The sequence below is a fragment of the Nothoprocta perdicaria genome, unplaced genomic scaffold (assembly GCF_003342845.1).
Source record: "Nothoprocta perdicaria isolate Ctin4 unplaced genomic scaffold, notPer1 scaffold_6, whole genome shotgun sequence".
Lineage (NCBI taxonomy): Eukaryota > Metazoa > Chordata > Aves > Tinamiformes > Tinamidae > Nothoprocta > Nothoprocta perdicaria.
In genome coordinates this window covers 2618381-2640031 of record NW_020455865.1, presented here as the reverse complement: position 1 = coordinate 2640031, position 21651 = coordinate 2618381, and the positions used below count along the sequence as shown (strand labels likewise).

General features: G+C 47.2%; 1 protein-coding gene across 2 annotated transcripts in view; it reads left to right on the top strand.

The window, feature by feature from the left end:
- Positions 1-19462, top strand: part of COL5A1 (collagen type V alpha 1 chain) — a 128563-nt gene extending 109101 nt beyond the window's left edge. The window contains exons 43-66 of one of the 2 annotated variants that reach the window (XM_026049182.1): positions 563-670; positions 1286-1339; positions 1727-1780; positions 1933-2040; positions 2127-2180; positions 2269-2376; positions 3082-3135; positions 3563-3670; positions 4735-4788; positions 4952-5005; positions 5485-5538; positions 5954-6007; positions 6549-6656; positions 7105-7158; positions 7277-7330; positions 7709-7816; positions 8275-8328; positions 8606-8641; positions 9459-9512; positions 9828-10086; positions 10446-10558; positions 12303-12371; positions 15564-15797; positions 17654-19462. In XM_026049182.1, the coding sequence (XP_025904967.1) occupies positions 563-670; positions 1286-1339; positions 1727-1780; positions 1933-2040; positions 2127-2180; positions 2269-2376; positions 3082-3135; positions 3563-3670; positions 4735-4788; positions 4952-5005; positions 5485-5538; positions 5954-6007; positions 6549-6656; positions 7105-7158; positions 7277-7330; positions 7709-7816; positions 8275-8328; positions 8606-8641; positions 9459-9512; positions 9828-10086; positions 10446-10558; positions 12303-12371; positions 15564-15797; positions 17654-17800 (2154 nt within the window). In that variant the 3' untranslated portion in view covers positions 17801-19462. Of the gene's footprint in view, positions 1-562; positions 671-1285; positions 1340-1726; positions 1781-1932; positions 2041-2126; positions 2181-2268; positions 2377-3081; positions 3136-3562; positions 3671-4734; positions 4789-4951; positions 5006-5484; positions 5539-5953; positions 6008-6548; positions 6657-7104; positions 7159-7276; positions 7331-7708; positions 7817-8274; positions 8329-8605; positions 8642-9458; positions 9513-9827; positions 10087-10445; positions 10559-12302; positions 12372-12426; positions 12496-15563; positions 15798-17653 lie in introns of both variants that reach the window. The other variant, XM_026049183.1, reaches the window with a different exon arrangement.
- The last annotated feature ends 2189 nt before the right edge of the window (positions 19463-21651 follow it).

Below are 21651 nucleotides of genomic sequence, written 5' to 3'. Positions count from 1 at the left end.
GATTGAAGGCTCCAGGTTTGAGGAAAGCGAGTAGATGGTTTGAGCAGGAGGCAACAGAGATTGGCTTATTTGCTTAGTGTGTCTTCCGTTGTCCAGAAGGCTCGGGAGGGAGGTCAGGGACTCCTGAGAAATCTCCATCTGTTGTGCAATGGCCAGGAAGGAGGCAGTCATGCAGTCAGGATTGGCATCAGTAGGAATTGGCTTGTGGGAATAAAAGATAGTCGGAGTCTTGTTCCTTATTGTGAGAGAGGGAGGGAGGAGGGAGATGACAGAGGGCTCCGACTGAACAYGATTATGTTGTTATAGCAGCAAAATTACAGCCGTGATACAGGCATTCACCATTTAGTTTTATCTGTGTTTTATTTGTCTCCTGAGATAGAAATTTTGTCTTGCTGAGACAACGAACACAGACACCCATGAAATATCTGCTGAAAACTAGCTTTGTTGCACATGATCCTATCATGTGGGTTCGTTAGCTGATGTTAATTCTAATGGGATTTAATGGGTAGATAGGAAGAGGGAGGAGAGTGTTATATAACCTGTCTGCCCATTTCCTTTCTAGGGTGAGAAAGGTCCGCAAGGACCAGCTGGTCGGGATGGCATCCAGGGCCCTGTTGGTCTCCCAGGGCCAGCAGGTCCTGTTGGGCCACCTGGAGAAGATGGAGACAAGGTGAGAAAAGTCTCTCCATGGTTCCGCTCTCTTGGAAGAAACCGTGCAGCATGATCCTTCCCTACCATGTGGATCTGCTGCTTGCATTCCATCGTGTCAGATGTGCTGCATATCATAACATGAGGACGTCTTGTAGTCCTTGTAATGCTATTAGATCTGCCGAGTTGGACTTAGGAGAGAATCAGACTGTTTGCATGTGCATTGTCAGCTGGGCTGTTTGTTGAACTACAGTTAGTGTCTCCATAAGCTTATTCTGGGTGGCCTGTCCCTAGGTTCCTGTCCTTCCCCAACATTTCCTCATTCCTTCGTTCCCTCTGGACAGGAGGATTCTTAGAAAATATTAGCTGGAGTGTATCACTCATCACAGCGAACAAGGGTAGCAAAAGGCCATCTTCTGCTTCTAACATCAGCTCAGAAAAGATTTGGGATGCATAAGGGTTTGCTTACACATGCAGTGGCCAAATCRCTGGCCTCTTCCAAAACTTACTGGGAAAGGCTTATGGTAATTGGCATCTTTGGAACAGGGCCCAGATGTGCAAGACTATTACTTGGTTGTCAAGGTGCTTAAWTGTTCACCAAGACATTTGAACTAACTGTGCACCTTTATCCCRCCAGGGTGAGATTGGAGAACCTGGTCAGAAGGGCAGCAAGGGYGACAAAGGAGAACAGGTAAGTGGGACACGTAGCTGCTTTCCAGCAAGGGCATGTTCTTACGTTGTGTGATTTGCTGGAACTAGAAAACTATACATTTTTAATTTTTCCCTGTTATTTGTTCACTTTTCTACACTGAATAACAACTTTTTTTTGTAGTGAGACTCTTCAGACACATCTTTAGATTTGTTCTTCAGTGCGGTGCTGTCATGCTCTTGGCAGTGGTCCAACTTAGAGGGTGGYGTGTCTAGTGAGACTTGACCTAGTCTTCCCAATCCTCTGTTTTGAGAGTTTGTGCCAGTCTAAGGGAGACCGTGCTGGAAGGGCTTCTTATTTTATAGCTGATTTTTATTCTTATATTTGCTCTGCTCCCAAACACAGCTCTGCATTTCTGTTTCTTGACAGGGTCCACCAGGTCCTACAGGACCACAGGGTCCAATCGGTCAACCAGGCCCAGCGGTGAGTATTGTCCCCTGTTAGCAGCAATCCTGTCCTTGGGAAATGCTGTAAAGAATTGCCCTTAGTGACTGGCCCTGCCAAAGCAGAATGGAAATGGGGCTTTGCATGTAGCATGTGCCCACACTAACCTGTGTTAGACCCTTTCCTTGTAGGGTGCTGATGGAGAGCCGGGTCCCAGAGGACAGCAAGGCCTCTTTGGTCAGAAAGGTGATGAAGGACCCCGAGGTTTCCCTGGTCCCCCCGGCCCAGTAGGCTTGCAGGTAATTTCCAGCATCAGGGGAGGGCTTTGGGTAATGACAGTGAGGGTTCCACTTGAGCTGAGTTATTCCTTCCAACATCTCCACAGGGCTTGCCTGGACCACCTGGTGAGAAGGGAGAAACAGGCGATGTTGGGCAAATGGTGAGATGTTTTCCTCTTTTTATTTCCACCACAGATACAAATATTGCTTCAGAAAACGTGACTTATGTTTGCCTCCCCTTCCTTTCAGGGCCCACCAGGCCCACCTGGACCCAGAGGTCCATCTGGACCACCAGGAGCAGATGGTCCACAAGGTCCTCCTGGGGGAATAGGAAATCCTGGCGCAGTAGGAGAGAAGGTAAAGCACCCAGGAAAACACGAGTTGAGCCAGCAGGAAGCTTTCAACTGAGTCCTTCAAGGGAAYTGTAATAAGAGGCTATTCTTCATTAAGATATTAGTGTTTGGTGGTCATTTGTGAAGGCAAGAGGAAGCAGAAAAGCCTGTCCAAGAAGATAAGCCAGGTCTGCTTGTTGTTTTCTATACTAGTCATTGGGAAGACAGCGTGAAGCCCATTTAATTCTGTTCCTGAGACGCTTGTAATAGTGTTTTCTTCTAGTTAAGCAAACAGATTCATTTAAGAATGTATGTGTTGCCCTGTTTTTGTTGTTAGGAGCCAGCAAGATGGAAATGCACCCACACAGAAAGGGAAATAATAATGCAGTGTCTGCTGATGAGCACAAAGAAGGAAACTTGGAGAAGTGGTGTCAGCCTGGTGTGCTGCTGAGATAGCTCACAATGAGCTTGAGAGGAGGGGAAGATGTTCAACCCATTAGTAGAAACTGGCCTGTGGTCAGTCAGTGCTAGGCCATGAGCAACAGTGCAGCAGCTGGAATTAGAATATTTTGGCCCTTAATTCACAAGTTTAGGACTTTTTGCTTGTTTTCTCCTAAGGTTTTGCTTCCGCCCTCCAGCTTAGGACTAGCTGGGAGCAATCTCCACTGCAGCCATGGAGCCCTATGGCAAGAGCAGCATAACCATGTCCATCCTCTTTTCCCTTCTTTAGGGTGAACCTGGGGAATCCGGCGAGCCGGGTCTTCCTGGGGAAGTGGGCCTCCCGGTAAGTCCGCTCCAGGTTGACTCTTACTCTTTTAGTGGACTGTAAATACTCTGCCTTCTGCTACAGAAGGGCTGTTCTTCAGTGGTTTTTGCTAAGTTTAAAGGGGTTTTAGAAAGGCGGGGATGTGGATGGGACTAAGCGAGGTGTCTCCTGGTTCTGGGGTCAGGCAGAGACCTCGTTCGTGGCCCAAGGGGGCTGACACTGCCATGCTATGGGAATTTTACAATATAACATTATAGGGGCTAGATATAAGCTACCCACGATTTAACAACCTGAACACAATCAAATCTTGGTGGGAGGGGGTTGCTAAACGATGCCCACATGTCTTAAGATACAAATGGAGGTTGTTTTTCAGAATTGATTAAAAGACATTTGGAGACGATGAGATTATTTCCCTGAGCAATGGAAACATCCTCTTCCTCTACAGGGTCCTAAAGGTGAAAGAGGTGAAAAAGGTGAAGCGGGTCCCTCGGGTGCTGCTGGGCCACCAGGCCCTAAAGGTCCCCCAGGTGACGACGGTCCCAAGGGCAGCCCCGTAAGTACCTCGTCCTGCAGAGCAGGGCTCCCTTGTCTCGCCCAGCAGAGATGTCCCTGGGCATAGATGCTTGTAGAAACTGGAAATAGTTTAGCAGACAGAGAATTATGRTTAATAACCTAATGATAGGTGATATTAATCTGTTCCTTTGCAGTGCCAATGAGAAAAGACCTAACTGTGCAATATATTCCAGCAACGCTCGAGTTGTTAGGCTTTTTTGCAAAGCTATCTCTAAACTCATCTCTGGGGGCCCATGGTAGGCTTACTTTGCACTTAACATTATGCATTGGCAAAATCCTCTGCGTCAGTGAAGCTTCTGAGATAGCATAGAGGAAATTTCAGTGAATTTGAGATTTTTTACCTTTAGGGTCAGATGCAAATTTGATGCAAATTGATGCAGTTTGTTGAAGCTACGCTGATTTATACCAGATGACCATGGTCTAGTGTTTGTCTTTCCTGCTCCTTTGATGCTTGCAGGTTGAAGAAATTTATTATGTGTTAAACAAAGATAGTACAAAACAGCAGAGGAGGCAGCGGGGAGTTAGTCATCCCTCTTAACAGATGGGTTTTGGGGATACTGTATTATTGGTTGGAGCTTATTGTGTGAACGCTTTTTCTCGGAATCTTTTCAAATGCGCAGCAGACATCGTACTGGGAAGAGTCAGAAGGCATTTTAGTTGTTAAATGCGTTGAGAGGATCTTCATGCGAAAATGTTACACGTCGTGTAGCAAGCAAATGCAAGGCCTCCTCATCTGCACTCGGCTGCGAGGATTTCGCTGCCACTTGGGCAATATATTTTTGAAAAACTAGACAAAATTCTCAGTGTTAAGACCAGAGATTTCCATAGGCCCTTTTGGAGATGAACAGATAGTTGTAATCGGGTGGAATATGCTGAARAGGCAAAGCTGGGATGTGAACTAGTTCTGTTTGGGGTTGACAATTCAGGGTTTTGTTCTTCRGGGTGATTCTTCACATTGTTGCTGGAGCAGCAGGTCCCTGCTGCACTGCAGTTCTCCAAAGGCAGTATCTCTAATTTGGGGATATCTTTCTTATCTCTTTSCAGGGTCCAGTTGGCTTCCCTGGTGACCCTGGTCCTCCTGGAGAACCTGGTCCAGCTGTAAGTGCTTGTCTCACAGAAGTGCCCTTAAGTTCTTCCTTTTGATTTTGTGAAGTGTGACTATTCCCTGGTCACTGAGCAGCAGCTCCYCTGGCATTTAATAGCCCTTAAAGCATTCTTGCTGTAAGTAAGGCTGCTTGTTTCTTTTTTCCTCCCCTTTTAGGGTCAAGATGGTCCCCCTGGYGACAAAGGCGATGATGGCGAGCCTGGGCAGACTGTGAGTAAAGTGGTGTCCAGTCCCAGCAGTTCCTGTGCTAAACCCGAGGACTTCAGTGCACACATATGACACGTTTAACACATACACATTTAACAACAGCATCTAAGTCCTGCTGGCTTCACCTACATCTGTAAATCCCTTTCCTTCCTTCCTCTCTGCCTAAGCCTRGTTGCAACCATCTATCTTGGCTACTCAGCAATACATTCTGAGGAGAAAAAATAGCTTAAGGGGGGAAAAAAAAAGAAAAAAACCCACAAAATCTAGCCTTTAAGTTTGCTGTGCCTTCTGGTATTACACTGTGGGAGGGCAGTAAAACAAGATACCACCTGCACCCCTGAGGAGGTGTCAGAAGTTGTACTGACCGCCTACGCCTCGGCTTAGCACAAAGTCTAGAGCTCAGCTCGAGTTTTACACGTTTGCTCCTCCCTTCCACATCTCATGGGGCATTTATGGCTTGTTCTCCTCTGCTCTCCATTTAGGGTTCCCCTGGTCCCACAGGAGAGCCGGGCCCCTCCGGACCACCAGGAAAAAGGGTAAGCTGATTGTATAGGAATATTTTTCTGTGTATTATATAGCAGTATTTTTCTTTAAACAGTGTTATTTTTAGGTTTAAAGGAGATACAAAGCAGTAATTGCATTTAAAAAAAGTAATATGCCATCTACAACTATTRGAAATTGATGGAAAGTTGTTCACTAAATTCCATTTTTTTAATGGTTTTTAAGACCCAAATGAAAACATAAATATTAAGTGCTCCTGCTCTTCTTTCCTTGCTGGCAGAGCCCTGGGATTAATTTATCGAGAAGTTGATTTATAAAGCTTTTCAGAAATATTTAGCTCTGTGTTGCCCTCTTCCCTGGGGCTGTAGCATCATTTTGATAATTCCACTAGACCGTTTCAGATGTGTGGTGATCAAACTATGTTTTATATCTGTTTTGTGCTTTCTGTAGGGTCCCCCTGGTCCAGCTGGTCCTGAAGGAAGACAAGGAGAGAAAGGAGCCAAGGTAAGGGCTGAATGGATTTTGACTTCTACCATATCCTTCACATGCCAAAACACTGATAACAGTTGTGTTTTGAAAGAAAGTGAATTGATTTTGGGGTTTGTAGCGACAAATTAGCCTGAATATGAGGCTGTGAGCTTCAAATATAGACGTTTATTTTGTCTTTTAACAAATTCGTTGGATATAAGTAGGGCTTGGTAAGGCTATGGGCATGTTTTTCTTTTTCTGAAATGACCAGGTGCCATATTTGGCAATTTAGTGTGTTACAAAAAGCGTGGCGTGCTCCAACAGGAGCTAACAAGGAGAGGTTCCTGCTCTAGAGTGTGCTGTAAATTAGCAGAAATGAGCAGAAATGGACTGAAAAGTGAGGCCATTTACAGGCTAATTCTCAGAACGGAAGGGATAGGAAGCCAGAGGATTCCACAAGAGGAAGTTTTAAATGTTATGCAGGGCCCTGCATTCATTCTGTGAAGTCCTGCCAGTGCCAATCAAACTTGCAGTTTGATGCCCCATTGCAAATTAAAGCAAACTCTCTTGTGTCTAGGGTGAAGCTGGTTTGGAAGGACCTCCCGGGAAGACTGGTCCAATTGGACCCCAAGGTGCTCCAGGGAAACCCGGCCCTGATGGCCTTCGAGGAATTCCTGGTCCAGTTGTGAGTATTCCCCAAACGAGGAAAGATGGAGAAGGATGCTGAGCAGGATGGCTTCCTATGCTTTACCAAAATCCATCTGCCTTGGATGATGCCTTTCTGTAATATTTTGTTTGCAAGTGAGCTGATAATTTCTGTGTTTGAATGCCTGACAACAGTAAGCCATAGTAGTGGAGATAATATAACAACAAAAATTCCTTCCCAGCATGATTTATCTGAGTGTTGAGTCTGCCTATCTGCTCTGGATAACATTTCCGTGAGATCCTAAGCCCTTTTCCAGTAGGGACTTGAACATGATAGGAACATAAGTCCCTTTGCCCTCGTGGGAGGTAAAGGCAAACATTTCCCAGCTGTGGAGAGCAGATAAGGATGGGTGAATAATCAAAATGACCACAGCTGGGCAGCACCTCTCTGTGGGTGCTCAGTCTGAGYGGATTGCATTGCTTTACAGGGTGAACAAGGTCTCCCAGGGTCCCCTGGCCCAGACGGTCCTCCAGGCCCAATGGTATGTGCACACTGATTGAATCCTGAGTTTCTATAAGTAGTGTAAATGTACAAATGTTAGAGATTCATATTCTCTCGTTATGCATTCATTTATTTTACCCTCTTTTTGTCTCCCAAAGGGCCCACCTGGTTTGCCTGGTCTTAAAGGAGACTCTGGTCCCAAGGGTGAGAAGGTGAGTGCTGCACAGCCCGTGCCCCTTGGCACTGCCTGTGTGTGACTGCAGACAGACGGTGTCATCGCCAACACCTGCCTTGCTTGAGGGCACGAGCCTCAACCTTGCAGAAATTTCCATAATGTGTGTTGGCATGTGATATGAGGAGACGCCATAGTGCAGCAGTTCTGTTTCTGCATTTGTAGCATTTTTGACTGCAAGAACCTAATGCTCCTGCATGCCCTGGGACTTCCAGGGGTCAGGAATTGCTATAGTTACCTTGCTAAGATTTTTTTTTTTTTTTTGTGCTTTTGTTTCCAGAAATGTCTTTCATGGGAGGCYTAGGTGCTTTGGGCACCTCCAGAGAGAGCCTAATTAACATCTACTGTTTCCCCTTAGGGTCATCCAGGCTTAATTGGTCTTATTGGACCGCCAGGCGAGCAGGGAGAGAAGGGTGACAGAGGTCTCCCAGGACCCCAGGGCTCAGCCGGCCCCAAAGGAGAGCAGGTAAATGATCATTGCACACAACCTTCATTGCATGTGCCTTGGAACAGTGGGATTCATTGCCTTGGAAGAAGGGGAATAACTGCAGAGGTGGTCGGGTGCTGTCACAGCAGGACAGTCTTGCTAGTTTTGGAGGAATATTTCCTGCATTGCAGTGCTTTATTCCCTGTGTGAAAGGTGAGTCACTCTGGACCCTGTTTTGGTGGAAAAGCACAAGCCAAAGGATCATGTGAATATGCTGAATTATACCGGGGGGGATGCTAACCTTAAATATACATCTAGGGGCCTGCCTATATGAGCTTCCCYCTTCTCACTCTTGTCTGAACCATGTGCACGCCTGAAAAGCAGTTGAATCTCCAAATTTGAGACTTCCAAATGAGTGGGGAGCAGGGATTGGCTGTGTAGTTATAGGCCAGCATCTCTGCATTCACATAAATGCCTTTCTCCCTTTTTTTTTTCAGGGTATCACAGGGCCTTCTGGACCCATTGGACCCCCAGGCCCACCAGGATTACCGGTAGGTGACCTGTAAGAACAACAACATAGGGTTATGGCAGTCAGGCAACAGGCTTTCCAGTCCCCAGACAGGGAGGCTGATCAGACACATTTGCAAATAAAAGCAACAGCCAACTCCAATGGATGTGAAACATAGAAAGGAAGCTTTCTTTTATTTCATTAATTTTTTTATTGTCACTGTTTAGCATTATTCTGCCTCTCTTTTTAATGGGAGAGACAGATTGACAACAACTCTAATAAAAACAGTGCTAACTCCCTTTGTATTTTTCCCTATATAGGGTCCACCTGGTCCCAAAGGTGCTAAAGGATCATCAGTAAGTATAGACATTGATAAATGAAACGCATAACCTGCTGCTCCTCCTCTACTTTGGTGACATTAAGGCAATTAGCTAAAGATGACGGTGGCAAATGTGGCCTTTTCAGGCTGTCTAAATCCAGAAATTATAATTGGGAAAGGGTGCTGTTACATGCATTGTATTTTATTCAACATCAGTGTAGCAAAGATCATAAGGAGGGATTCAATGCATGCTCTTTAGGAGAAACCCTACTACTGTAAAGCAGAGGATAGTAAAAATAGGCCATGAAGCAGGAGGTGGCAGCTAAATAGCAAAGAACTTGGTGAGAAATGCCACAGTAAAGCCAGCTTCATGTCACAGCTCTCCAGTACGTGTAGCTAAAAATTCCTCTTGGGTAACTTCCTAAAGACTTTTGCCCTTACAGGATACAGTGTTTTATACATTTTAGTTTTTTGATTTATAAAATGCTAAATTGATTTGGATGGTTAATATTTTCATGCATTGAAAGACACTGCCTTTTCCGTCTGGAAACTTCAACAAAATTTTTCTGTCTAACTCCAATATTAGACAGAGTTTTTTTTACCCAAACATCAGAGAATAACCCCCCAAAAATAGTTTCTTGAAGGCGGGGAAGAGACTCCTCTTGTGTTCCTAAAAGGACAAGAAGAAAATCTTTGCCACAACAGGCTGTTACACTCTCACTTGAGGTGACAGAGCACTATGRAAGGAATAGCATTTGGGCTGTGATTTAAGTTTTTGTTTTTCCTTTTTTTGTTATTTTTTGTTACTTTTTTCCTGGAGTAACTCATATTTATCCCTCTGTTTTGCTATGCAGGGTCCAACGGGTCCAAAGGGTGAATCTGGTCTACCTGGGCCCCCAGGACCTCCTGTAAGTAGAACCTACGTCATAAGYATCAGATGAGATCGAGATTTAATGGGTGACGTGATGTTAGCAAATGTAAGATTTCCAGACAAAGATGCAGCAGATGGTGAGCAGCATCTCTTAGAAATACTGGGGAGGAAGGCAGGATGTGAAGGGAGAAGTTGCTAGTGGGGAGATGAGAGAGCATAGAGCCAGCCCTCAAGCTTGGCTGAGGTTTTCATGGATGTTCTGCATGTCTAGCATGTATCTTGCCATGCTGTTTCTCAGCACAATGGTCTCTTTTGCTGATGGGAAGTTGTATTTTCTTTCCCCACACGTCAGGGTCCTCCTGGAGAAGTCATCCAGCCCCTGCCCATCCAGGCATCCAAGAGGACCAGGCGAAACATCGATGCCAGCCAGCTGGTGGACGACGGCAATGCGGACAACTATATGGACTATGCAGATGGCATGGAGGAAATTTTTGGCTCACTGAATTCCTTGAAACTGGAAATCGAGCAAATGAAGCATCCTTTGGGCACTCAACACAACCCAGCTCGCACCTGCAAGGACCTGCAGCTCTGTCACCCTGATTTCCCAGACGGTGCGTCCTGGGGTGGAGGGTGTCCGGGCAAAACAGCAGCTTTCACAGTGGCTCCGTGCAATGAATACCATCAAATGCAGCAAGAGAAATAATTTGGACACTCCTCAGCCCCACGAGAGAAATGCGGCGGGCAAAGAAGCAATAAGTAGAGGAGAACAGGGACACTTAATGYGAAATAGCTGCTCTTGTGAGGTGTCACAGTGTTATCTAGAACATAACCATTTTTTCAAGAATACTTATAACATTAGTCCATCTCTGGGTCAAAATATCCCTGATAAGATGGTTGTTGACCTTCCCGTTGTTCTGGCTTCAATGTGCTGATTCTTTCCTCCATTCTCTTCCCTCTTTTGCCAATCCAGGTGAATACTGGGTTGATCCTAACCAAGGATGCTCTCGGGACTCTTTCAAAGTTTACTGTAATTTCACAGCTGGTGGAGAGACTTGCATCTTCCCTGACAAGAAATCAGAAGGAGTAAGTCCATGCAATCTTTTTCTCCCCCATATGGTGATGACAATAGATTGTTTCTCAATGCAAATGTTCGCAGACAGCCAATCTCAGATGAAATCAAAAATTCAAACATTAAAGAAACGGGATATTTTTGTTAYATAAAATAAGCTCCTAAAACAATAAGCAATATGTATACAAAGAGCATTTCTTTGAGCGAAAAGTCGTTTTTAAACAGTGTTTTAGAACCAGTCTGATGGTTTCCTAGGCATGATAAAAGCTTAATGTTTTATTTTGCTTTACAAAGGCAGAAGTTTGTGTTGGCACCAGAACTGTGGGTCCAGTGGAGGCTCATTCGATTCATCCCCTGTTTTCCCTCCTGTAGCCTGTCTGCCCTGCTGTTTGCAAACACAAGCACTACTGACTCCTCTTCCCTTATTTTGTCTTCAGACAGAGCAGACAATATTTATCTCCTGTATTTTTTTTTCCTGGTGTTTCTTGGGGAGATTTGATTTCCTGGATGGTTGACACTAGCCTCAGCTCTGTCTTGCCCCTGGTGCACCAGGTTGATGGAGTTCACACGTATTGATAAATTGAGCTCATCCGTACTCAAATTACTGTCACACTGGCTCTGTAGGAGTCCTGCAGCCACCAGCTGGGACGTTGCCCAAATGCAAATGGTGTTACACTTTTGCAATGCTCTCGTAAAGCAGAAAAAGGTTCAGCCTGCTGTGTTTCCCCATAGCAGGAGGAAAACAGCTACTGTGCTAGCACTAAGTGTTGGCTGGGTGGTTTTATTATAAACTACAATAGATTTTAAGCCATATTCCATTTTAGTCCATCCTTAGCACTGTAGAGACACACTGGCTTGCTTGATGGGGAAGGAGAGGACAGTCCCCCAGACACCTGTATTACATTCTGCGGTTGTTTCTGGAGACCTTTACTACAGAAGTGAGGGAACATGTGGAAGAGCAGGAGTGTGGACTGTAAACACACTCCTTCCTTGTGTTTAAACCAGAGAAAAAAAGGATTCAGCTGCTTAGACAGGTCTGCCGTAGAGGATGCTCTGACAGCTCGTCTCTTGTCAAGGTCGCCTGCGGCGTCGCTCCCGGTGCCTGGAGCCCCATCACGCAGGATGGGTCACGCTCTGCGGAGGAGGCCCTGCTCTGTGGGCCGTTCTTCACTGCTGCATGAGTGTAAAAAATAGAGGCTTTTTAGGCTGGGCTTCACTGATGCACAAGTATAGAAAATAGAGGCTTTTTAATCCCAGTCTCTCCACCTTTCCCAGCCCTGCCACATCTGGATTTAGACACAGCAGCCTTCTCTGTTATCAACATCCCCTTTCCAGCCTAACCCTCCCGTGAAGATCATGGATTGTTTACTGTTAATATCTCCTTTTTTCTCCTTTTTTCTTCTTTCCTGAAAAGGACTGTACTGACAATTTTGCATCCCAAGTATTTAGGGTTACAGGTTATTATCCTGTAAAGGAGGGTGATGCTGCACCGTCCACGTTGCTGTGCAGCAGTGGAGCACCCCAACACAGGGCCACACCATCCGTGGTCTCATTTTGAGGCTGCTGGGTCCATAGGGCTTGGCAGTCTAGATTTATTACCAGTGGATAAAGGTTAAGAAAACATATTTCTCTAGCAAATGGACTAATATCAGTACAACATGCAGACTCTGCTTACAAAACTGAATGTACTTTTTTTTTAAYTTTTCTTTCTTTCTTTCTTTTCTCTCTTTCCTTTCCAACTTGCCGTCCACAAACTAGGCTAGRATTACTTCTTGGCCCAAGGAAAACCCAGGCTCCTGGTTCAGTGAATTCAAGCGCGGTAAACTGGTAAGATGCATCTTGCTGCTTTCTGGTTTTCTTTAACCCGTGTCATATTTTACAGAGTAAAATGGCTCGCTGGCCCAAAGAGCAGCCTTCCACATGGTATAGTCAATACAAGCGGGGGTCTCTGGTAAGTGGCTAACCTTGGCGCTCGAGCCGCAATCCCGGCACGTCTCCTGCTTTGGAATGGCCAAGCCCGTGGCACTCTGCATGCTGGACTAATTAACCCTCACGAGGCACCTGGAAAACCTTTAAGGTGGAATGCTGGAAAGAAAATAGGATCCAGTGCGGATGCTTCCCCAGTTCCAGGTTCTKCCTGACTTTAAGAGATAGGGAGAGCTGCTGATGCAGCGTGGTCTTATCCAGAGAGATGCTGGGAGACTTCTTATGTAATGCTTCGGTGTGGAACAGGGCTGTGCAGCCCATATTTGTTGTTTGCCTTGTTCAGTGTATCCTGGAGTCCGTGCTGAGCCTGGGAATCTGCCCCTCTCCAGTATGGGGCAGTCCTTGCAGCAGAGCCCCATGTACCTCCGCCAGCCCCTTAGCTTGGGAGAAGTCACTGACTCAAAATCAGCTTTCTAACCAGGCGTTTTTCAAGCCTAGCAGCCTAGAGCTTGGCTTAGTCACAATTAAGGATTTTTAAAGGGAGAAAACCTATCTTGCGGTCAAACAAGGCATTAACGTCAGCAAGAAAAGCAAGATGTTGAGACAGCTGAAAAGGAAATAAATCCCTGGTATTTAATCCTGTGAAAAGGATGGTCGTGCTGTGGGTAGATGTGGTCAAGCCTTGGTCCAGGACCTCAGAGCAGCTAATAACTACGATGAATTGAGTCTCTTTGAGCCACAGATCCCACTTGCATGTCACATCCCTTGGAATTAGTGGAATGTGGCGAATGAGTTTATCCTCAGTTCCGGCACCGTCACAGAGGTTTCTTGCCATGCAGAGAAACTTCCACCTTAAAAGGCAAGCAAAAAGGAAAAGCAGCCCGACGTTTTCCTTCCCTTGCTGCTAAGCACACGCTCTGATTCTGCCCACGAGAACGCAACGGCTGCTGTAGCTCCTTCTGCACCGGCGAATCCAGCTGTCAAGCCAAAGCTTCAGCTCTTAGCGACTTGGAGGGCAATCATTCATAGCTTAATTAGAGCACTTCATCAATTAATGTTACGAGTACCTCCTCTTTGCCGTCTTCTCTGCTTTTCTTCAGTCTGTTTGTCAGCTACTGTAGAGGCTGAATAGCCAAAGTAGGTTTTAGGGCCCAATTTTTAAATAGAAATTTCAGCGTAGAGCCCCTYTGTTCCACTTTCTGCATTGCTGTTTTCTTGCTTTTAGCTGTCCTGCGTTGACTGTTTGAGAAAGCAAAAAAAGCCACCAGCACATAGATGACCTTTTTTAAGTAGAAGACAATATTTTAAGCACACAAGCCGTAAAAACGAGGTTTAGTTTGTAAAAGCGTCTCTCGTTTTGCTGCTATTAGTGATTTAGAGCTAGGGAATAGGAAAAAAAGGAGAGAAATGTGCCTGGAGAAGTGAGCTTGAGTTTTCCCACACCYTTTGGGACACTGATCCCAAGGCTGCCTCAAGTCTATGGAGAGATTCCCATGGATGGGAGCAKCCGGTGCTTGATACAGGGTGTGCAATCCAGGCAGCTTTTGCCTTTTTTTTCTGGGCAGGAGACATCCAAAGCAGGAAGGACACGGTAAATTTGAAGTACGCAGAAACCGTCTTATTTTGGTGTTTCCACATCTTAATCGATCAGTACCTGAGGAACACAGAGTATTCCCARCTGTTTTCCTAGCACTTGTCCTGAYGCAGCCAACACGTTTAGAGGGATCAAAGGGCTCCGGGTGCTTCCTTGAGGACTTTCCTCCCATGTGCACACAGAATTCCCACTGGCCCGAACAAGCCCTTCCACCCAGCCAGTCCTATTATCATTCAGTGCCAGATGGCCTATGTCAAAACCAAATGCTATCACACTTAAAAACAAATGAAGGAAAAGATTTTTTTTTTTTTTTGCAAAACCCCCTTCCCAGAGCACACTCTGTGTGCACGGCTGGTTCTCAGGGGCTGGAGCTCCAAAAGGAAAAGCCTTTGTGCAATCTGTAGAAGAGCAGCAATGTCCCTTAAATTTCTGTTCCTCTCCATCTACGTCCTGGTGGCTCTCTGGCTCCTCTCTGCGCCTGGCATGTTTGGCTTTCTCCTGGTCAGTCATATTTAGCTCTCAGGAGGACAGTGCAACAGTATCCTGACAACCGGTTGGTATATTCATTTATTTCTATTCCCTTTTGCACATGGTTGTATTGTCTGGTTATGAATCTCTTCTACTGTTTGCAGCTCACCCGGCAGCTCGGTGCTTTTGTGGTGCCTCGAAGGACCCTACGTTGTTTTCGTGCCTGAATTTTTCTCCCAGTTATTTCAAAAGACGTGGACTGYCTAGAGCTCCCAGCCATGAGCAGCAGCTCTCATAGCTTGGCCGTGGCTGGAGGTGCCACCTCATTGCAGTCAGTTTGCACGTGCAATGTAGCTGACCCATTGCACATTTGCTTCCTTGGTGGGGTAGGAGCTAAAGTCCCACCTTAATGTTATCCCCAGGTTCAAGGCGAATCCTGAGGTGCTGCAGGGGGGTTCTGTAGATTGTGGCTTGCAGAAATATATTGCTATATATTATATTCCTATATATTATATTCCTATAATATATTCCACTGTGTTCCTGGGGAGAGAAGGGATTGCAGAAGGGTGCAAATCCCTGCACAAGGGTGGGCATGCACAGGGATAGGGAGCATCCCTTCTCTTCCACTGAGCACCCCCATCCCGGACCTCATCTGCACGAGCAGAATTTCTGCAGAGGAGGTGCAAGGTTTGCTTAGAAGGCAGTGCCTGGGCACGCATGGGGTAATATGCTGGGGAAATACCCCAGCATGGGGTAATATGCTGGGGAAATACCCCAGCACGCACAGAATGGGGCCAGGCAGTCGGAGCAAGCAGGGAGCACCCCCAGCTCCACCCTGCACACGCCAGGGTTGCAACTCCCCTTGCTTTCCCCAGCTGCAGCCTCCTAGCCAGGCGTCAACAGCAAAGGATGGAGTGGTCCCTGGTAGCCCAGCCCCAGGGCTGGAAGCACCTCGTGCTTCCACGAGCCCGGGCGAGCGTCCCGAGGTGGGCAGYGGGGCCCTCACTGCGCAGCCTGTCCCCTTCCCGCAGCTCTCCTACGTGGATGCGGACGGGAACCCCATCGGCGTGGTGCAGATGACCTTCCTGCGGCTGCTGAGCGCCTCGGCCCGCCAGAACATCACCTACAACTGCTACCAGTCCGTGGCGTGGCACGACGCCACCACCGACAGCTACGACAAGGCCATCCGCTTCCTGGGCTCCAACGACGAGGAGATGTCCTACGACAACAACCCCTACATCCGAGCCGCCCTCGACGGCTGCGCGGTGAGTGCTCCCGGGCTGCCACTGCTYCTGCGCCCATTTGGGGGRCYCCTGCGCCCATCTGGGGGCTCCTGCGCCCATCTGGGGGCTCCTGYGCCCATTTGGAGGCCCCTGCACCCATTTGGAGGCCCCTTGCAGGAGCTGAGAGATGCTTAACAGGGAGAGAAAAAAAAAATCCTCATTATCCAAGATTAAAATGATTCTGTTTTGGCAGACACTTTTTTTTACCGTGGGAGCAAGGAGGAAAATCAAATTAGAATCGCTTATTCTCGTAATGGTGCTGCAGAGAGGGAAGGGACATTCATTTCTCTGCTGCAAACGCACAGAAACCACATGGGGAAGTTTATCCTCAAGTACTTCCCATCTCCTGCTAATGCAACGCGTCCTCTGAATAAAAAAGAGGGAAAAAATACTCCCGTTTGTTTCCCTTGTTAAGTCCCAGGGATGCTGCAAGATGGCACGTCACATATTTTAAGGATGAGGTGCCTGATGAGGGCACTTTGCCTAAGAGATTCTGCTCAGGTGCCCTACATTGCTGCTCTCCCTAATGAGGGATATTTGCWTGGGAAGGGGTGCAGCTCCTGGGGGTTTATTTGCCACTGCGGCTGCTGACGGGAGGCTGGAACGCAGCCCGCTGTTACCAGTCTCAATGTCACAGAGAGGAGATRTCACGTAAATGAGCAGCAGGGGACGGTGATGGGAACTGTGGGAGCGGAGCAATTCAGGTCCCAGGTGCTGCTCCGGATGCTCCCGGCTGGATTTTGGGGGATAGGATATTGGGATAGGGCGCTGCTGTTTGGACCTGGCTGCAGGATGCAGYGGTGCTGCCCAGGGCTGAGGTGTTTGGCCATAACTTGGCTGTGTTTTTCCAGCCCTTTTTGTGCAGCTGTGATGTAGACTGTTCTGCTGAGACGCACAAATCAGCGCGTAAGGGAGAACCAAAAACTGCCCCATAAATTCACTTGTTTGTGCAGTTTTTGCATGCCCTCGGGTGCGCTTCTGCTCCCCTAATAATTATTTATATTTTGGGAGCAACTGTATGGCTACCAGGCACGATAAAAAAGAGACACCCTCACCTTGTGAATTCCATCAAACTTTAAATGCGGTGTTTTCGGGAGCGCTCGGGTATAATAGTCAAACTAATATATTCAAATTAAATCGCTCACATTTGCTCAACAACCCATGCATGTCCTCAGGGAGGCAAAACAACTCTACCGCAGCCACCGTTTTCCTGGTCTCCTGCTCCAGCCCTGGGACGTGCTGAGGAGCTGCTTTCAGTGCCGTTAGATCTGCACAGCAACAGCCTCTTCTGCTCCTCAGGCCCTCGTCCCTCCCCGTTGTGCCCAGCCGTGGGTGCTGGGGACAGCTCCTTCCCCATCCAGGTCACTAGTTGTGACAGCGGCATCGCTTGACGCTTTGTCCTTCCAGACCCTGTTTTATTTGACCCTTCTCTGTTTCTCCAGATTTGGTTCTTTGTTTTACACCTCCCGTCGGTGCAGGTTGGCCCATAGGGTTGTTGTCATCAGGAGCCTTCTCCTCCTTGTGTTGTCCTCAGGTTTTGTTAGCTGTGACCGGCGCGAGAGTGCAGGGACTCCAACCTCGTCGTGTGTGTCCTTGTGGGGTGCATAAAACCCAAATAATCCAGCTCCTTCGCCTTGTTCCATGGATATGGTGCAAGAATCTGCTAAGTTTTGGGGTGAATGTGGCGTCTTTGGGGACCGGGTCCCTGTGGATCAGCTTTGATGGCACTTCAGCAAGGTCATCTCCATGTAGACTGGCAGATGCTCRTGGGTGGTAGCTTGCTGTCGCAGCATTGGGTCATTATCAGTGTTCCTCTTTCTCCCTTTTCCCCTCTTCAGGCAAAGAAGGGCTATCAGAAGACTATCCTGGAGATCAACACGCCCAAGGTAGAGCAAGTCCCTGTAGTCGACATCATGTTCAATGACTTCGGAGAAGCCTCACAGAAATTTGGATTCGAGGTGGGACCAGCTTGCTTCTTGGGCTAAGAGCCACCTGAAAACTAGTCTCCAAATGAGCAACCTCGTAACCTCATTGCGCCATTTAACGAATTAAAAAAATCAAAAAAAAAAGAAAAAAAGAAAATCCCTTGTCACATGCACGTTCTGAAACTGGACAGTGATGGGTTGTTGGTTTTTTTTTTTTTTTTCTTCCCCGTTTTGTTCCTCGTTTTTTCCCGAATTCTCCCACGTTGCCGGGATCACCGACCRAGAGCCGCATCCCCGCTCCGGGCGCAGAATCGCACGACCCTCCGTGGGGAATCCGCAAGCACAAGCAGAGCTAGGACTTTCTCTTGCCGTGCCGTGACGCCCAGCGCTTGTCTCTAGGTTATTTTCTCCGTTGGCTTGCTTTATTCCTAAGGGAAAAAAAAATATATGGAAAAACTTGAAACTCCTGCGTTCAACTTGATGTTGAAGTCCCGACTAACCCGAGCCCTGCCGCGGGGCAGCACAGCCGGCTCGTTGACTTCCATGAGATCTGGATGCAAGCAGAAGTAATGACCATCTCCAGAGTTTCCAGTGCCTCCATTGAACCATCTATTATTACTTTTTTTAATCAAAAATTAACCCGATAAATTTGACAGCAAAAACAACGACGAAAAAATCACACTGGGCATCTCCTTCCCGGGTGTTAAAGGTGCTTATATTTTTGTATGTTTGTAAGTAAATATATGTATTTTATATTATTTTAAATGTTTAAACGTCTCCAGCTTCAAAACATGCATGTGACCCTGTCCGTATTGTTGCTCACCTCCCAACCACGYGGCCCCCTCAAAATGCCATCGTTGGTCCCCGTTGTCCCCCCGTGCCTCAGGCCAGCAGGGACAGGGGGTGCTCGGGGGCTGCGCTCAAGCCTAAGCCTAAGCCTAAGCCGAGGTGCCAGCCAAGCAACCCCAGAGCCACCGGTGCCTTCTGGAGCCGTTTGCTCCAAAGCAATAATAGTAAAAGCCCCTTTTTTAACAAAATTTCTACCAAACCCTGATTCAAAACCAGGATGCAGTTGAAATAGCTTTTTTTTACTCGCTTGTTTGCCTTTAGCTATGTGGTTTAAATTAATTTTTTCCTGCCTTTTTCTCCCCCTACTTCAAAAATTCTGCTAAAATGAAGACATAAATCCATTCCTGGCGGCAGATTGGCCTGGCAGGGGAGATCCATTGGTCCTCTCTTCATATAATATGTAAAAAAAAGAAAAGAAAGACGAAAGAAAAGGTGCTCTCTGTTTTTACATTTCTCTTTGTGGTGCTATCTATTTGAATATCTTTAATGCAACAGTGGTGGTTCCCTGCCAGTGGCCAGCCTCCCGCATCCTTCATTTCCCATGCAGAGTGCATGCCTCTCTGGTTAGAAATTCATGCCGCCTTCCTCCGTGTTATGTAGGAAACCTGCTTTTTTCTCCATTGTATTGTGGTTTCTTATGTGGCCCATATAGAAAGTAATTAAATGTGCTGTTTTCTTCTTTTTTTTATTTTTTTCCAAGAATATTCATGCATTTTATGCAGCAGTAACCAGGCCAGCCTGTACTCGGTCGCTCCGTGTTCGTGGTGCTAATTTATGTATTTGTTCCCGTATGGAGGTGAGAGGATGCAGCTCCCACAGTGTGCAATTTTCCTTGTCTTCCCATGAACGCCTTTTTCTCCCATGTGGCATTTTCAGATTGCAGCCTGCTGCTGTCACCAGCTTCCTTTTTTTTTTTTTTTTTTAATTATTATTTTATTTTTTCCCCCCTTTTTCCCAGGCCMTTTCCTAGCTCGGCTGGAAAATAGAGACATTGCAGGGCTTTTAACGTGGCCGGGAGCCTTCGAGCACGCGCTTGAGCCCGAGGAGGGGGGTCTGCCGCCGTGCTGGAAATGACATCACATTTACTGTGAATAAAAGCCTATATATGATGTCTTTTCCCCGCTCCTTCCCAGCAGAGCGCGGCGGATCCCGCGAGGTGCTTCTCCCTCCCCGAGAGCGGCTCCATCCGCCTCCCTCGTCTCGGTCCTGTTTTATTTCTGGTCTATTGTTTCCCCCCTGAATTTAAAGGGGGGAAATCATCCTTAAAAAGGTGCTACCCTAAAAAGGGGCGAGTCCAAGAGCAAAGCGGTGCAGGCGAGGGGGGGACGCGTCGGGCTCCGGTCAGAGCTCGTGCGGGGACAGCGGGAGGGCAGCGGAGGTGGCATGTCCCTCTGCAGCAAAGCCACATCCATGCGTGCACATCCACCTAGGTCGTGTGATTCTGCTACCGGGGGGTTTCATCAAGGGAGCTTTTCCCCCCCCTCTTTTTTTTTTTTCTTTTATTTCTTTGCTTTAAGAAAAGAAAAACCCTCTGTCGACTTCCGCAGTGTTGTAATTGTACTGAAGTTCAAAACTGTTCCGATTTTCCCCCAGACCACTTAGCTCTACGGTATATTGCAATAAAATTACTACTTGTATTTGCAGACCTTCTTTTTGTGTAATTTTATTTCCCTCCTTCCTTAATATATATGACTTGAACAAATGTTGATAAGAAAAATAAACCTATGGAAAAAAAAAATTTAGTACATTAAGGCCCTTTTTAAAATATACTGTCAAATGACGTATTGTACATTTCTTCGAAGTCCAATAAACATGTCATAAAATTTAAGTGTAATGCCCATAAGAGCTATTTTAAAATATTTTAAACCTGTGTAATAAAGGAAAAAATGTAATAGATTTTTTTTTTCAATAAATCAAGTTTACTGTTTCCACCTAAGCCCCCGTGATGTGAATGTCTTCTTGGAGTTGATTGCAGCGTGGTTTCCCACGGCCCCTCTGCTCAGCGGAACCCCGAGAGCTCATCGGAGGAAGGACRAAGCCCCCAAACCCAAAATATACTGAGAAATAATGAGAGACAGACATTAGAGAGAGGACTCCGACTTCCCAGCCTGGGATCTGTCTTCGCTCCATGAGAAACGCGGATGGACTCAATGGGTGTTGCCGTTGCTGGGACTGAGAGGAGGAGGCCACCAGGTCTCCTCACCCATCGTTTCCTCATCTTCATCCGTCGTGGTCCCCGGGAGCTGATGCCTTCACCCAGCCATGGATTCAGGAAGAGGAGCAGCGGGGCAGGATCTCCGGTCACAGCCCTGGCCCTTCCACCTCTGCTCTTGCCTCTGGGCACAGCACCTATCAAACTAAGAGAGATCCAGAGGTAAGCAGCCTGTGTCCTTTATTAAGTGTGTGTATAATTACCTCATTGGAGACGGGAAGCTTGGGATATTGCAGCCAAAGCTCCCTCCAAGCAGACTCCAAGCAGAGGCAGCTGAACTCGGGGAGGAAAATAGGGGGGAAAAAAATAGACGGAATTATTTAAACTTGAGCAGAGAGCTTTGCCCTCGGTCCTGCAGGCGCCCCGAGGTGATGCTGTCCCCCATGCTCATGCTGGAGCGTGGCTGTCGGCAGCAAACAGCACCGAGATGGGCAGACAGAGGAGCAGATCTCCTGGTTGGAAGAAGTGCTGTGTGTTCTGCTAGCCGAGATCCGCGTGCGGGTCCGAGGGCGCCTGGAGCTGCTGGCYGGGGAAGGTGCAGCGCGGTGCTCATCTCTCGTGGTTTGGTGCTGGAGCGGGACGTGGTGGTTGTGCCTGCCGGGTAAGACGTGCAGAATCCTCCTGGGCAGATCCGCACGAGACAGCAGGTTGTGAAAAACTGRAGATGTCTCAGGTTTGTGCCAGAATCTGAGTTTTTTTTCTTGTCAAAACGCACCTGCATGAATAAAGGTGGTGTGTGGGCCAAGGATGGAGAGCGGAGGATCTCTGCGTCTCTCTCCTACCTCTTGGTGACGAGGAATGTGCCTTTGGGCCAGCTTGAGCTTGGCTGGTCCCAGAGCAGCTCCATTTG